Consider the following 16,668-nt stretch of genomic DNA (forward strand, 5'->3'; position numbering starts at 1 on the left):
CAATCATGGAGAAGTACTTTATTATGAGCCTACCACATTGTTTTCCAGACCCTCAGGTGGCCAACAGCTGGAGACAGAGACAGTCATGACTTAAAGGACTCCATGCATTTAACCCTGCAGTTCAGTACTGTCTTTCTGGATGTATGAAAATGTTGGCATGATTTTTAAAATACACAAGAGTGATGAAAAGGTAGTGTGTAAGCCAGGCAGTGGTGGCGCACGCCTTTAATCCCAGAACTAGGGAGGCAGAGGCAGGCGGATCGCTGTGAGTTCCAGGCCAGCTTCATCTACAAAGGGAGTCCAGGACAGCCAGGGCTACATAGAAAAAAACCCTGTCTGCAAAACAAAACAAAAAAGGTAGTGTGCAGAGAAAACAGGCTGGTCAGAAAAACTCTGTTAGACCATGTGCGGGCCCAAGTAACCCCTAGGGTGACAGCGTGGGGAGTTGGAGTGATCAGTAGTGTGTGCCAAGTAGGGTGAGATGGTGCGTGTCTGTAATCCTCAAGAGACAGGGATCAAAGGCTCTCATCCAGGAGTTTGAGGTTAGCCTGATCATATCATTAGTTCCGGGCTAGCCACAGCTACATAGCTCTACCCTATGTGGAGGGTGGGAATTGAAAGCTGGGTGTGGTGGCACACGCTCTGAACCCCCTGCAAATGTGAATTGATAGTGGCTGAGCATCCTGATGTTGGTTGTTCCTACTGGATGGGTAGATGGCCTCAGGATCGTGCTCTAGGGGATGGAGGATGGCTACAGAAGATTTTGTGAGGATGGGGTAATGAAATTATGGAAACTGAGACCTCAGCAAGGTGGAGAGTCAGGACCACAGTCTCCAGCACAGTGCGGAGTAGAAACCTGCAGGTGAGAATCACTGTTGTCAGGACGCTGCTGATGCTGATTCTTGCCTCTGGGATGCTTCAAAGGATGATCAGATTCAGACCCATGGCTCTTAGAAGTGGTACCCAGGCCCCAGTCCTGGATACTATGGAAGCAAGGAAACCCATGACACAAAGGAAAAATAGTGTCCTTAGGCTTGGTTCCTGTTCCATCAGAGTGCAGCAAAATGCAACAAATCAATGACCTGGCTGACTACACCCATTTTTTTTTTAGTCACAATTTACATAAGATGCATGCTTACCAAGTAAATAATTCTATGAATCAACACCATATACAGTCAATATATGACACATGTCGCCACACAAAGTCCCTCCACACTTCCAGTCAGTCACTCTACTCCTTTTCAACACCCACATTAGAGCCACTGTTCTCATTTTTACCACCACAGATTAACTTTTTAATTCATAAAATCATATTGTATGCTCTTTTCTTCTGCCTTCCTTTGCTTAATTAAAGAATCAATTAATTCTTTTGTTACTGTTTATACATACAAATACCACAATTTGTTTACCCAATCTATTAGGCTTTTAGTAGAATGAATAAAATTGGTATCAACCTTGTCTTACTGTTCTGTTGCTGTGAAGAGACAACATAAAAAAGCATACATTTAATTGAGGCTTGCTTACAGTTTTAGAGGGTTAGTCCCTGGCCATCATGGCAGGAAACAGACAATGGCGGAGGCTGCATAGCTGAGACTTTTACACCCTGACCTGCAGGCAGAGGGAGAGCTGTTAGGCCTGGCATGAGCTTTTAAGACCTCAAAGTCCACCCCAAGTGGCACACTTCCTCTGAGAAAGTGGCACCAATATTCCAAAACAGTTCCACTAACTGGGGACCAAGAATTCAAACGTAGGAGCTTCAGGGCGTGTTGTAAAGAGAGAAAATCCCAATCATTCGATTTTTACCAATAAAGGCTCAGGAGCCAGGTGCTAGGGTGAATACCTGCTAGCTCAGAGAGGCAGAGAAAGCATCCAGCTGACCTTCCTACTCAGCTCACATCTCAAAGCTAAAGAGTCCCTTCTCCACACTGGCTTAAATACTGTTTTCTCAATGTCCTGTCCCTCCCTTCTGCTTAATCCCCTGTCAGCTGGTTACTTGCTCCCCCTCTTGACTTAGGGTTGACTTTATTTAATCCTGTGTACAGAAAGTTCTTGGATTAAAGATGTGTGTTAGGGCTGAGCCACTCCACAACTAGAAACAGGTTTTTGTGGTTCACAGTCTCCAGGTTCACAATGGGATTAAATATCCTACAAAAGGGGCCATTCTCACCCAAACCACCACAAACTTAAAACTAGTTTGCTGTGTGAACATAACATCTCATCTCTTAGACATGGAATAAAATCAAATCAAAGGCAGTGGTGTGCACTTGAGAGCCCAAGGCAGAAGGATCACTTCAGCCCAGTGTCTGAAACTATCCTAAGCAACATTTTAAATATAGTGACTTTTGGGGGCGGGGCTCGAGACAGGGTTTCTCAGTGTAGCCTTGGCTGTCCTGGACTCATTTTGTAGACTGGGCTGGCCTGGAACTCACAGTGATCTGCCTGCCTCTGCCTCCCGAGTGCTGGGATTAAAAGTGTGTGCTGTGCCAGGTGGTGGTGGCGCACGCTTTTAATCCCAGCACTCGGGAGGCAGAGGCAGACGGATGGTTGTGAGTTTGAGGCCAGCCTGGTCTACAAAGTGAGTCCAGGACAGCCAAGGCTACATAGAGAAACCCTGTCTCAAAAAAAAAAAAAAAAAAAAAGTGTGTGTCGTAGTGACTTATTTTTAAAAAATAATTAGGCCAGGTATGGTGACACCTTTAATCTCACCACTTGGGAGGCAGAGACAGATCTCTATAAATTCAAGGCCAGCCAGGTCTACATAGCAAGTTAAGGACAGTGAGACCTTGTCTCAAAAAAAGTGAGGTAGGGGGCAGGTGTGGTGGTGCATGCCTTTAACCCCACTCTGCTTGGGAGGCAGAGACCTGGTAGATACTGAGACCCTGGCACCTTCCTTTTGCTTCCTGGCTGCCGTGTAAGTGGCATCCTCTGTCATGCATGACCTGATGTGTTACACTGCATCACGCAGGCACAAGGCAGTGATGCCAAGCAACTTAATCACTGCGAGAGAAGCCTGACCAACAAATAAATGTTGAGATATTTAAAATTTTAAAAATATGCGTGGGAAGTCAGGTGTGGTGGCACATGCCTTTGATGCCAGCACTGGGAGGCAGAGGCAGGTGGATCTCTGTGAGTTGAGGCCAGCCTATTCTACAGAGTGAGGCCAGACTATAGGAGAAACTCTGTCTCAAAAAACAAAAACAACAATAAAGAAGTGTGTGGGTATTTTGCCTCCATGTATTTGTATATTACATGCATGCCTATTCCCCAGGGACACTGGATCTAATGAAGCAATTACAGATGATTGTGAACCACCATGTAGATGCTAGCCATTGTGCCCAGCTTCTCTGGAAGAGCAGCCAGCGCTTTTAACCATGGAGCCGTCTCTCTAGCCCCAGAATACTTACTTTTGAAGTCAGATGTGCTTCAGACTCCGAGGCAAATGCCTGTAATCGTTTAGCGCTTCATGTTTACACACGTGGGTTTGCTGTAGTCTCATAAATACTAGGAGAAGACGTGAGGCTACTGGATCAGAAACCAAGGAAAGACTTCACCTCTCAAAGTAATGGCTGAATTTCATGTTCTTTTGTTTCCCTGTGGCCCTAAATCCTAAGGAGGGCCCATATTGTAATGGGCTGTGGTAAAGGGATAAGAACATTTTAAGATTTTCCACTCTGATAGCAAGGGGTAGCCAACTTTTTCTGAGGGAGACATTACCTCATCCCTCAGGATTACACACAAGGTTTAAATATAAATATGACATGGCCCATGCAAAGCGAAGCCAATGGGTTTTATTTTTGGCATACTGTATATACAAGACTATGTATGCAGACACCTAGGGTTTGTGGCAGCGTGCCTGAGTCACTCCTGCTTGACACACTTGGGCAGCCTTGACTTTTTATGCCATTCTGAGGGCTGCTGTTAATCTACCCAGCAGAGCCAGATCCACACAGGCTTTTCATTAAGGTTGCCATCTGCAAAGCCACCTCAGGCACAGCTGAAGCCAAGCTGCACTGATCTCAGGCCTCCAGTCCAGGGGCCCAGACAGAAATGCTGGAATCGCTGGGGGAACAGTGAGCCTGGGTTTGCAAAGATAACCACAAGGAGCTGCAATTTATGGAGCCATGTGCAATACTACCCAAGGCCACTCAGACTGAAAAGCACACTGGCCAGGTGGAATCAAGACTGTGTGGTGCATGGCAGGGTGTGGTGGCACACGCCTGTAATCCCAGCACTGGGGGGATTGGTGGGTGGAGGCAGAGGCAGGAGGATCTTTGTGAGTTCAAGACCAACCTGGTCTACAAAGCGAGTCCCAGACAGCCAAGGCTATACAGAGAAACCTGGTGTCTCAAAACAAACAACAAAAAAAAATTGTGTTGGCCTTTGTGTGTGTGTATTCAATTTTGGGCACTGTTGGTGATGGCAGCAGGCACAGAAAAGTAGTCCACCAGCAGCAAATCAGTTGAGATGCCTTTTGATTCAGGTGATTGTGGGGCTAAGGTTAGTGGTTCCAATGGGAAGTTCTGCCCTTCAGAATACCTGGCAATGCTAACATTTCTCTCACAACTAGGGTGTTACTGGCATCTGCCTACTGTGTAGGAACAGTGACCCTGCTAAGTATCCTACACTGTACAGGGCAGTCCCCTACCTAGTGAACTATCTGGTCAAAAGATCAGTAGTGCCAATGCTGAGAACCCACAATCTAGCATACAAAATCACCTCAGTTACTCTCGTCCTTCTCCACAGGCCTTGGGCTATTGCCTCCCCCTAGCTGGGTGGTGCTCTAATAGTCATCTTTCCTCTTCAATCCCACAAAATGGAAGACTGAGGCACTGAGGATCATGAGTGTAAAGCCAGTCTGGAGGACGGATTGAGATCCTGCCGAGAGAGAGAGAGAGAGAGAGAGAGAGAGAGAGAGAGAGAGAGAGAGAGAGAGAGAGAGAGAGACATGTGCCATGTTTCATTCAACTATGTGGATTTTGTAGCAAAAAATATCTGCTGGTCTTAATTGAACACATTATCTTCAACTAGCTAGTCATAATATCCAGTCAGCTGATGAACCTACAATAGCAGCAGCACAACCTAAAATGCATCAACAGCAGTGAGGTCCAGTACAGCCAATCTGTCAGGAACATTCAGGACTTGATCTCCTGCAAATGCTCACATTTTTAGGTATTACCAATACAACTGTGCATGAGAATTTTTAAAATCTATTTATTTTGTATACAACATTCTTCCAGGGTGTGCCTACAAGCCAGAAGATGGCTCCAGATCTCATTGTAGTTGTGAGCCATGATGTGGTCGCTGGGAATTGAACTCAGGACCTTTGGAAGAATAGCCAGTGCTCTTAACTTCTGAGCCATCTCTTCAGCCCAGGAGAATTCTTTACTGTGTGCCTAGTACCTGGGTGAGGTGAGTAGCCACTGTGGGGATCTGAGTGGTACAGGTACGATCAGAATTTCAGGATAGGCTATCATAAATACATGAAGTCAGAAAGGTCTCTTCTACCTACCTGATTGTGGCCTTTCAAGTGGTAGACCAGATAGTTAGGCCATTAACAGTTCAAGGCTTATCCAAATGAATACTGATCGGCTGGACTGAATTCTTTCTTGCTGTGACCTTGACTAGTTTTGTACAGCTGGTGCTGACCTTGGGCAGCTGAGCCATCAGTGAGTCCGGCCCACAATTTAAGGGGTATCAAATGTTCCAAGTTCAGACTGTGAAGAACTTTCCCAAGGCTTGCTGTTTCCACTTGCTCTAGTTCTGGGAAAGACAGCATCAGAGGCCCATGTGAGTAAGATTGGTTTCCCAGACTAAAGAGTTACTGGGAGGGGTAGCCCTTTGCAACTGTGATCTCTGGTCTATTGTAATGTCAGGAGGTAAATAGGCCTCCTTGGCCACTCTTGCCACGATCTACCCACCATGCCATCACAGGCCCCAAGCAATAGGCCTGGTTAAATATGAGCCCAAAGCTGGGCTTGGTGCCACACGCCTTTAACCCCAGCACTTGGGAGGCTGAGGCAGGTGGATCAACATACCTTACCTAAGGTGATAGTTTCAGTAATAGAAAGTTGACATACCACTTTATGCAAAACCAACATGAAGCCAAGGCTGCTACTCCCTCAAACATAACACTTTCTTACTTTCAAGTCTCAGGCACGATGAATTAAAGTACTGAACTGACCAATAAACTTCACTGTAGTCTGTATCAATGCCTCTACAGGTGGTAGTGGGACGGAGCCAGCAAGGCTGTGAGATTCCCAAGTCTTGCTTGTAAAAAAAAAAAGGGCATCTTCCATGTAGTAAACCTTTACACGAATAAGTTCTAGCAACATACCTGTGACTGACCTCGACCCCTGTAACAGTAGTTTGTTCCATTACGTTTTTCTTGCTGGGCGTGGCAATGCACACCTTTAATCCCAGCCTACCTCGGGAGGCAGAGGTAGGCAGATCTCTGAGTTTGAGGCCGGCCAAGGCTACACAGAAAAACCATTTCAGAGAAAAAAAATAAAATAATTTTTTAACTGAACCTAGTGGCAGCTATCTGTAATCATAGCAATTCATAAAGATAAGAGGATAGGGGTCTTTGATTTTACCTTAGTCTGTCATAGAATTGCAAACCTTGACCTTCATTGGTTTCCTTGATACTGAGAGCAGCCCCAACTGTAGACTAACTGTAGAGGAGTCCCAGGGATAGACAGGTCATTGTAGCAGAGAATATGGGAGAAATGAGGTATCTGCATTCCTATCAACACTGTATTCCTTAGGATGCTTTAGGTAGTTTGACCACTAGTCTAGACTGATGACTGCAGTGACTCGATATCAGAATTACTTCATCAGAAAGGCAACCACTGATTTGTTTTGCTTCAGTGTTCATGCAGCACATGTATGCCTGGTGCCCATGGAGCCCAGACTGAACTACCAAGTGTTCTTAATGGCTGTGCCATCTCACGTTCCTGGCCCAGCAGTTTACTAAAAACCTTTTGAGGCGTCCCTAAAGATGTAGCAGACTTATTAACCATTCCCTATCTTACAAGTATCTAGCTAGCCTCAAGGTACCAAGAAGAAAGCCATCTTTTATACAAATCCAGTTCCTGGTAACTAACATTAGACCTGACAGACTTATTTCCACTCCAGGAAGGACACTGGTTGTGACTAAAGCCCATGAAGTCAGCTATCAGTAGCAACAAGAGTTATCTACTTTCCTGACATCAAGGAGCTTGCCTGAGTGACATACACCAAAACCCTATCTCAACACTTTTTAAGGCTGGAAAAGTCGTTTCCATTTGCTTGCTTTGAAGCCAAAGGCACCTGTTTTGTTAATATTGGAAACAAATGACCATTTTAGGATGTCACATATAAAATGCCCAGACGGTAGACACTAGTAAAACTTTACCCTGTAAAGGCATATGCTAAAATCGGGGGAGGGACCTGCTTAATGGAGATTAAAGAAACAGATTTTCTGGGTGTAGTGGTGTACGCCTTTAATCCCAGCATTTGGGAAGCAGAAAAAGGTGGATCTCTTGAGTTCAAGGCCAGCCTGGTCTACAAGAAAAACCCTGTCTCCTTTGGGGGTTAAAAATCAAAATGAAAGATTTTTCTACAGAAATCTAGGACTCCATGAATCTGAACAATGGCAACTTCCTGGAGTGGCATGCAGAAAAACCTAAATACAGCACATTAAAGAGTACTCAGTGGCAGAGCACTTACCTAGCATGTTTAAAGCCTGAGATCTGGAGGGTCCCTAGGCATTACAAAACCCCAGAAAGTAATTTCCAGTGTTCAGTGTAGTCTCTAGACCAGTAGTTGTCAATCTTTCTAATGCTATGACTTTTTAAAAAAGTTATGTTGTGGTGACCCCCAACCATAAATTATTGTCATTGCTACTTCATTAACTGTAATTTTGCTAGAGTCAGGTCCTAAGATGAGCAGAAACATGATGGCTGCACCCCACAGGTCAAGAACCACTGCTCTGGACCACCAATCAGCACTGTTCCCACCTTGAATGCAAACAGGCCTTACCCTAAAACTATTCTGACCAAAACCTTAAGGACAGGAACAAGCTAGGAGGTCCAAAAAGGCCAAACGTGGTGGCACACGTCTTTAATCCCAGCCCTTGGGAGGCAGAGGCAGGCGGACTGCTGTGAGTTTGAGGCCAGCCTGGTCTACAAAGTAAGTCCAGGACAGCCAAGGCTACACAGAGAAACCCTGGGAGGGGGGGATGACTGTCCAAAAAGCTAAGGCAAAGTCTCCAGCTTGTCATATGATGTCCTCTGAGCCATGGCCCAGCAAATGCTAAGGGGTACCACCGCCATGCTACAAAGGCCTTTAAAGGAGAAACACCTAACACCCGTGGAATATACTGTTTCTTTTCATTTGCAGGGTGTGGTGGAATATGCCTTTAAACCAGACATCCAAATCTCCTGTTGGAGGCCAGAGCTACACAGTAAGACCCTATTACTTATCAAGCTCACTAAAATGCATAGTTTGTAACTTAATGGATAAAACTCATACAAAGGTTGTAAGTTCAGCCAGTAACATTAAATCACCAAGCTCTCATACTTTAAAACCATGCTCAGCACCCAGGAGGCAGAGGCAGGCGGATTTTTGAGAGTTGAAGGGCAGCCTGATCTACAAAGTGGGTCTAGGACAGCCAAGCTGTTACAGAGAAATCCTGTCTCAAAAAACCAAAACCAAACCAAAAAAACCGAACAAAAACAAACAAAAAAACCACCAATGCCAACAATCATCACAAATAGGACATTTTATTTGTCACTATTAAACATCTGGAAACTAAACAGATTCTTGGACTGGAGGTTCATATCCATCAGCTCGTTCGACCTTAGCACCTGTCTCGTCACCAGTTGTTTTTCCAGAACTACCACCTTCACCATGGAGCTCCATTAGTTTTCCCACTAAAAGGAAAAAATAAAAAAAAACAAAAAACAACAAGTATTGTTAACTTGTTACACAGAAGAAATTGGATCATTATTTTGCCCCTAAAAGCCTTGAGGGCTGAAGAGTAGGCTCAGTGGTTAAGAGGCACTGGGTTCAATTCCAGCAGCCTCAGGTGGCTTGCAACCATCTTTAACCCCATTCCCAGGGGATCCGAAGCCCCTTTCTGACCATCAAAGCTCCAGGACCATCCATGGTGTGCACGCGTGCAGAGACATCACTCATACACACCATTCTTCCAATGAGCATTCATCTCATGAGTCATGATTTCTCACTCACATTCAAACTTGGGCTTCTTCAGCATTTTCACTTTTCTAACGAAGACATCATGAAGAGGGTAGATGGACTGGCAAGCCTTTTCTATGTCTTTCCCAATGCTGTCTGGAATCCTGCAAGACCAGCACACTTTTAGAAAAACAGCCAAGAAAACACCTGCCAACCTTGTTTCCCACACTAGAAACTATTTTCTTTAAGTGGGAAAAAGAAGATCTGATGTATACGGCAGACACGGTTGTCAACACCTAACAACAAATTAGCACCTAAGCCTTAAACTTTTTGCACAGCGTCCTCTTAGCCATCTGCATTGTGCATGGGAACATCAGAAAAATGTAACAGTTATCAGCGGACATCAACTGGGACCGAAACATTTTATCATCACACATTCCCATCCATTATTATAGAAAACTTTATTACTCGTTGTATATCTAAGTCAGTTAAGAGTCACTACCCACTGTAAGCTAGCTTCAACCAAAGAAACCAGTGGTTTAAATTGAGGTCCAACTCCACCTTGCTTCGTGTCTCTTAAAGCAGAAAGACAATTCAACAAGCATTCAGGATGTTTTCTAAGGGAGAAAATAAAACAAAACCCCACGTACAACTTATTAACCACTTCCTTCAAGTCATTTGTCTGCACTTCTCGGGTCATGATTTCCATCATCTTCTTCCGGATCTGGCGGACCTGTTGGTGCTGCGCATATGATGTCTTTCGTATTTGGTTGTTGCGTTTTTTTGTGAATCCAACACAGAAAAGACGGAGCAAATAACCATCGGTAGTCTTGACATCAACATGAGCTTCAATCATGGTCTAGGAAGAAAAGGCCACTGTTTTGGAGTGTGTTGCCTCTGGAGTCAGGGTCTCACTATGTAGCCTTAGCTGGCCCACCGCCTGTGCACAGCACCAACAGCCTTGCTAACAGTTTCTTAACAGTCTCAATTGGGGGGGGGGTTCAAGACAGGGTTTCTCTGTAGCCTTGGCTGCCCTGGACTCGCTTTGGAGACCAGGCTGGCCTCGAACTCACAGGGAATCATCTGCCTCTGCCTCCTGAGTGCTGGGATTAAAAGCGTGCGCCACCCCTGCCACCCAGCTAACAGCCTCAATTTTAAGCGCTAATAACATAAATATCCAATTTACACAACTTAGAGTGAAATTAAAATGATATCCCAAAAATCATTATCATTGTCATCAACTGGACCCATACCCTTTACCTCTGTATCAATGACCCCAAACGGAAGAACTTTGAAAGTTAAATTCTAAGACAGCACATAAAGGATGGGGACTGTATGCATTTGTTTTTCAAGACAGGGTCCTTCTGTGTAGCTTTGGCTGTCCTGGACTCGCTTTGGAGAACAGGCTGGGCTGGAACTCAGAGATCCGCCTCTGCCTTCCAGTTGTTTTCATCTTTTAAAAAGTAAAAAAATAAAAAAATAGGTTGTGTGTGGTGGCCTAAATTCAAGCACTCCAAGGAGGCAGAATAGGTTGGATTTCTAAGAATTTGAGCCCAACCCCATCTACATAGCAAGTGTCATGCTAGTCAAGGACACATGAGACTTTGTCTCAAGAAACAAACAAAAGGAAGGGGAAAAAAAAAAAAAAGGACAAAATAAGCCAGACATGACGACAGACCTGCAACCCCTGCACTCAGGGTACAAAGGCACATTACAAAGCGAAGACCAGCTTGTAAATGTTCCTTGTAGCAAGTAAACAGTTCTGAACAGGCTAGAGATCCTTTTCCATTAAAGAAAAAATGTTCTGCTATAAGCCAGGCAGTGATGGCACACACCTTCAATCCCAGCACTTGGGAGGCAGAGGCAGGCAGATCTCTGTGAGTTCCAGGACAGCTTGGTCTTACAAACTGAGTCCAGGACAGACAGTTACACAGAGAAACCCTGTCTCAAAAAGCAAAAACAAAACAAAGTACATAATACCACAGCCAATATTTAAATAAGATCTGTAATTGGCCCACATTATCTTTAAGGGGCCATTTTAGTGACAAAATGATTTGAATTCTTTGAATTTGCAAACTATTTTCCTAGAGTTTTAAAATACACCCACTATCTGCCATGAGTGATGGCAGGTGCCTTTAATCCTAGATTCAGGAGGCAGAGGCCAGCCTGGGCAACCTAATGAGACAGTCTCAAAAAATAAAAATCTGACATATATTTCACGGCAAAAAGCATCTATCAATATTTATTAAACAGCTTATTATTCCCAAAGTTGTATAAAGTATAAGGGAATGTCAGAAATGTAACGGTAAAATCAGCATGTTTCATTTGGGACCGAAACATTTTGTCATCACTCATCCCCATATACAGCATGTGGATACTGTTACCTGGATACATCTGAACAGCTACTTCCTGAACATGGGCTGCTGTTTCCTGTGTCAGTCACTCTAAGTCCATTTACCTGCATCTGTCATTTCACCTTCACAACTCAACCCGCTGATTTTATGAATGAAGCCAAGCTGCTATGCAATCTTGTTACTTCCCAAGGAGAAAACAAATGGGACTGAAGCTGTGATCTTAGCCCCGTGTCAGAGACTCTGCCACTGTCAAGAGACAAACTCTACCCTAAAATATTCCCTCAACTAGCAGAGCTGCCCACCTCACCTGTGTGACCTTAACAAGCAAATACTTGGCCAGGGGACCTGGCTCCATGGTAGGAGCTAACATGCAGAACACCCTGGATTCTACCCCCAGCACTGAAGAATAAAAACAGTCACCTGGGACACAATTTAAAATTTTATGTCACGGCTCACTGTCGTATAAAGTAAGGAGGACCCATCTCTGGGCTAGTGCTTAATGCCAAGAAAGCCATTAAGAGTTTGAGGTGAAACGTTTTACTCCTTCCTACAAACCCCGTGACATCCTTGCACACGCACACCACAGAACCACACGCTCGAATGCAGTTTGTGGCCTCACCTGCCACTTTTTGACCATGGAGCACATTTTGTCCCGGGTAAGATCCATGCCGTGGAAGTTAGTCAGACAGTTTTTGCCCTGAACGTCCTCAGTAATCAGCTTGAATTTCCTAAAGGCAACTTCGTCATTCTGCAGATCGGCGAGGCTCACTTCAAACACACGACCCTTGAGGCCATCAGACGCAATTTCTACAAAAGAACCAGGGCTGATCTTGTTAACTTGTTACCAAACCCACCGGACACCAATACCCACCCAAACGTGGGCCTGGTCAGTTCTAAAAGCACATCCTTGCTACCTCAAAGTTACGAAACAAGAACCCCTAGACGCCAACCCCGCAACCACTGGGTTGACGTTCCCATAAAGGCCCCCCCCCCAATCACAGGCCACTTTGGACCAAGACGCCTGTTCAAATACACGTGCAACAGTTTAGGAACAAAGCAGAACAGATGCGGTACTCACTGGTTCCTTGAGTCCTCGTGACTAGTGTTTTCCCAATGTTTCTAATATTGAACATGGCCGGAGCTTTGACATCATACCAGTCTTTCTTGGAAAATGGATCAACCCTGGATTGGGGGGGGGGGGGAGGGAGGAGAAACAGCCTCAATTTTTCTCTGTAAAGCGCTGAGTTACTACTGCCAACTTTTAGAACTCTCGTCATCCTCGAGGCTTCTGCTGGCATTAACCTCCCAAGCTAAATCTGCAGTTGGCTTGCGTTTGATGTAAAAAATGGGCGCCCGTCACCGTGAGGCTGGCTGGTCACCGTGAGGCTGGCTGGTCTGCCAAGGGACCAGGAGGTTAGGTTGGGAACCATGCCTTCTCCACTCCTCCATGATGCACGAACTGGGAAGTGTCCCGAGGTTTCCAGGTTCCTCAAGGGCCCCAGCACAGGAGTGACGTGGGGTCCCAAACGGACAACCACAGCGACTGCGGAGCCCCCTGATGCCGCCGGGCACCCACGTTACACACACCGGGAGCCACCACTCGGGGCGGAAGGCGCCCGGGGAGGGAGGCGCCCCGGCCAGCGGAGCAGTCGCGCAATCCGTCCCGCATCCTCACCATCCGCCCCTCGCTGCAGACCGGAACCCGCCCACCGACTCCCGCGGGAACCCACAGGCGGGAGACCCGCAACCCCCGCCGCTTACACTTTCTTCTTGGCTCCCTTCTTGCCGCCCTTCGTCAGCCGCTTGTTCTTGCCGACCGCCATGGTGCCGCTCCGAGAGCCAAAAGGGCGGAAGTACGCCTCGCGCGAGAACTTACGCGAGCAGGGCGGGAAGTACCGCTGCGTGACCCCTTGCTCTTTCTCGCCCTTCCGGCGCTGGTAATCTCGCGACGCGACCCGGAGGCTCGCGCCCACCAGTGCTGCGACAGCGCCCCCGCGTGTCGGGAGGCCGTGCAGCAGGCCGCGGGCTGGCTAGGCGGCGTCGCTGTGGACAGGAGCTCCCAGGCTGCCAGAGGTGATGGCGTCAGGTTCCCTGTGGTTTCCGCTGCCCTGAAGGTGGGAACGCTTCACTCAGAGATGCTCACTGAGCCTTCTCTGGTTCTAATTTCTAGAGTATGTTTCTCCCCTCGACCACGGGCTTTGAATCAGAGACAGAAAATCCATGTTCAGGTGGTGATTTGAACAGTACGTAGCCTTCTGACCTCTGGAGCCTTCAGTCCCCTCATGTCAAAAATGGAAATAATGATATGATCCACTTCGTAACGTTAGTGTAATTAAATCAGCACAACTCTGGCCAGCTGCTCACATGCTGATTCGTCCCAGTGTTGGGGTCGGGGTGAAAGCCAAGAAAACTCACTTTAGATATAGAACCTTAAAATGAAAGCTATTTATTTTCTGAGTTGCAGGGAGGCGGCCAGTTTCCAAGTCTGAACCAAGACCTCAAAGGAATATTGTAAAACATTTTTTAAAGGATGGGAACAGATTGCAGAAGGGGCGGGGCTGGCTGTAGCCTTGTCTGGTCATATTTTGACTCAAGGGGCTGAGCAAGGGAGTTTCCATTAATCAGTATAGCAGTAGGCGCCAGGACCTGGAAGTATGAACGTGTTTGAGTAGGCCCCCAAGATGGAGAAGTTTGTCCTTGAGTACCTGGCCTATTCAGAATGTGAGCAGAAGAGAAAGCAAGGAGGGAACGCATGGGAAGGGAAATGTATTTTCCCTTCCCTTCAAGGCTATATTAACAATGTAGCCGAGCTGGAGAGATGGCTCAGAGGTTAGGAGCACTGGCTACTCTTCCAGAGGTCCTGAGTTCAATTCCCAGCAACCACATGGTGCCTCACAGCTGTCTACAATGAGATCTGGTGTCTCCTTCTGGCATGTAGGCATACATGCAGGCAGAGCACTGTATGTATAATAAATAAATCCTTTTAAAAAAACAACAACGTAGCCATTTTTTAATCTTAACTTTATGGGCCAACAGGAGGAGGTTTTTGCTGTAACCAGGGAGAATCTAGGGTAGGGAGCATCCCGCAGAATGAGGGCGGCATGGAGATGCTTTAGCACTTTTATTCCTTTGACTAAATAGTCTGAAAACAAAACAGGAATGCTTAGAATCAGTTTCTTTTGTTAGTTCCCAACATTCCGCCTGTCTTTATGTACCTGAATCAAATATTTGATGTCATACTTCTGTCTATTAAATAAGGGATTATATTATGTCTTTAAAAGCATGCGTTTGGTAGCATTATTTGGTCTTGGAAAAAATATGAAATGAAATTTATCATGCAAGGAGCGTAAAGCATAACCCAGGAGGAACAGGACTAAGGGCCCAGTTTTGGTATGTCAGCTGGCATTACAGATACCCATTTGTCTGTTATGCCAGTGAATTCCTTTCTACTTAGCATGGTGAGCCTGTTAGGTGGGCCAATGAGCGATATAGTTTCTTTTGTAATTACTTCCAGCTGACGTTAGGACCTTGTTATCAGGGCCCAGGAAAGCTGAAAGGCTAGTCAAAGGTTGGGCAATGGTGCGCTTAACAGAAGTATTTGATTAGCCAATCCAGTTGAAGAGACAGGGAGCAATCATATGAACCAGACTGGTTTACATCAGCTTTCAGCAAAGTTCAGATCTCAGCAGCTTGCAGTCCACAGTCTGTTAGCCAGGGGAAGCTCTGCTATAATAGAGACTAAGGACAGAAGTTAAAATTGTCTCGTAATTGGGGAAGGAGAGGAATCCCACAACCAAGGGAAAAATCCCATTTTCAAGAACAGGCAGGTAGGGCCTAGAGAGATGGCTCAGAGGTTACGAGCACTGACTGCTCTTCCAGAGGTTCCTGAGTTCAATTCCCAGTGACCACATGGTGCCTCACAACCATCTATAAACTGATCTGATGCCCTCTTCTGGCTTGCAGATGTACACACAGATAGAGCATTCATAGACATTATGTAAATTTATTTTTAAAAAAAGGAACAGGCCGGTGTACTTATCTGGAGTCAGTTTGATTTGTGGCAGGTGGATCCAGATCTTATGCCTTTTTGATTCAGTGAAGCTTACATGAATTTCAGTTTACAAAAGGAAGCATATTAGTATTACCATTGTATTATGATCCATATTTTAGGAAAGGCAGTTAACAGGTGTCTGTGAGACAGCAGAGTAGACTCATGCCTTTGAGACCTAGTAAAAGCTAAAGTTTTGGGTTAAAAAGCGTGAACATTCTTTCCTCAGTCCAGAGGGCTAGGCGGACATACTGGACAGAGGTAGTTTTAGCAGGTGAGTAAGAAGCACAAGTCTGTATCCAGAAGACAGCCAAAGGGAAGTTAACATCCTGAGCTTGTGACTGAGTAGTGAGCACTCAGTGCTCCACCAGCTTATCAAAACTCCATTGATGAATGTTACAATTCTGAGCTTTTGAAATCTTATAAAAATATAACAATATCATAGAAAGGAGAAAGAAATCTGAAACATTTTCAGTTTTTTTTATATTTTTATATAATTTTGTAGCTCTACAACTTGTATTTATATACCTTAAAACATCTTTTTAGACCCTCTGGCCTTTATAACTTGTGTTTACCAGTTTTTAAACGTCTTTTTAGACCTTCAAACATTTTTTAGAAGCTTTTAAAAAATAACTTGTATTTACCAACCGTACAACACCTATGTAAGGCGTGGTTGTTTTGTGAACATCCATGAAGATAGAGGCTTAGCCATGCATACTAAGCCATGCCTGCAGTCTCAGAGCTCTGGAAGCAGGAGAATAGAAAGATAGAGGTCAGCCTGCAGTATATGGTGAGTTCCAGACCAGCCTGAACTACCTCACAAGACAGACTGAGCGGCAGCACGGCGGGCGAGGTGGGAGTCGGGAGATGAGTACATATACTTCCCCTATATTTATTTCTTTTTTTCTTTTTTTTTCAGTTTTTCAAGACAGGGTTTCTCTGCGTAGTACTGTCTGTCCTGAACTTGCTTCTGTAGACCAGGCTGGCCTCGAACTCAGAGACCTGCCTGCCTCTGCCTCTCAGAGTGCTGGGACTACGGGCATGTGCCACAGAGTCCATTTCCATATAATTCTTATCCATCAACACAAA

General features: G+C 45.5%; 1 protein-coding gene and 2 non-coding genes across 3 annotated transcripts; all 3 read right to left on the reverse strand.

Annotated features, from left to right (window-relative positions):
- Positions 1-8,743: 8,743 nt before the first annotated feature.
- On the reverse strand, positions 8,744-13,450 carry Rps3a (ribosomal protein S3A). Its single transcript, XM_051157391.1, has 6 exons — positions 13,293-13,450; positions 12,610-12,713; positions 12,151-12,338; positions 9,828-10,036; positions 9,232-9,341; positions 8,744-8,912 (listed from the first exon to the last, which is right to left on the reverse strand). The coding sequence occupies exons 1-6, from the start codon at positions 13,352-13,354 to the stop codon at positions 8,791-8,793; spliced, it is 795 nt and encodes a 264-aa protein (XP_051013348.1). The 5' UTR covers positions 13,355-13,450; the 3' UTR covers positions 8,744-8,790.
- LOC127199754 (small nucleolar RNA SNORD73) lies at positions 9,547-9,615 on the reverse strand. The gene has a single exon (XR_007832012.1). It is a non-coding gene; the product is annotated as a small nucleolar RNA SNORD73 (small nucleolar RNA).
- Positions 11,465-11,533, reverse strand: LOC127199755 (small nucleolar RNA SNORD73). Its single transcript, XR_007832013.1, has one exon. It is a non-coding gene; the product is annotated as a small nucleolar RNA SNORD73 (small nucleolar RNA).
- Positions 13,451-16,668: the final 3,218 nt, after the last annotated feature.

This window comes from Acomys russatus, chromosome 15 (genome assembly GCF_903995435.1).
Source record: "Acomys russatus chromosome 15, mAcoRus1.1, whole genome shotgun sequence".
Lineage (NCBI taxonomy): Eukaryota > Metazoa > Chordata > Mammalia > Rodentia > Muridae > Acomys > Acomys russatus.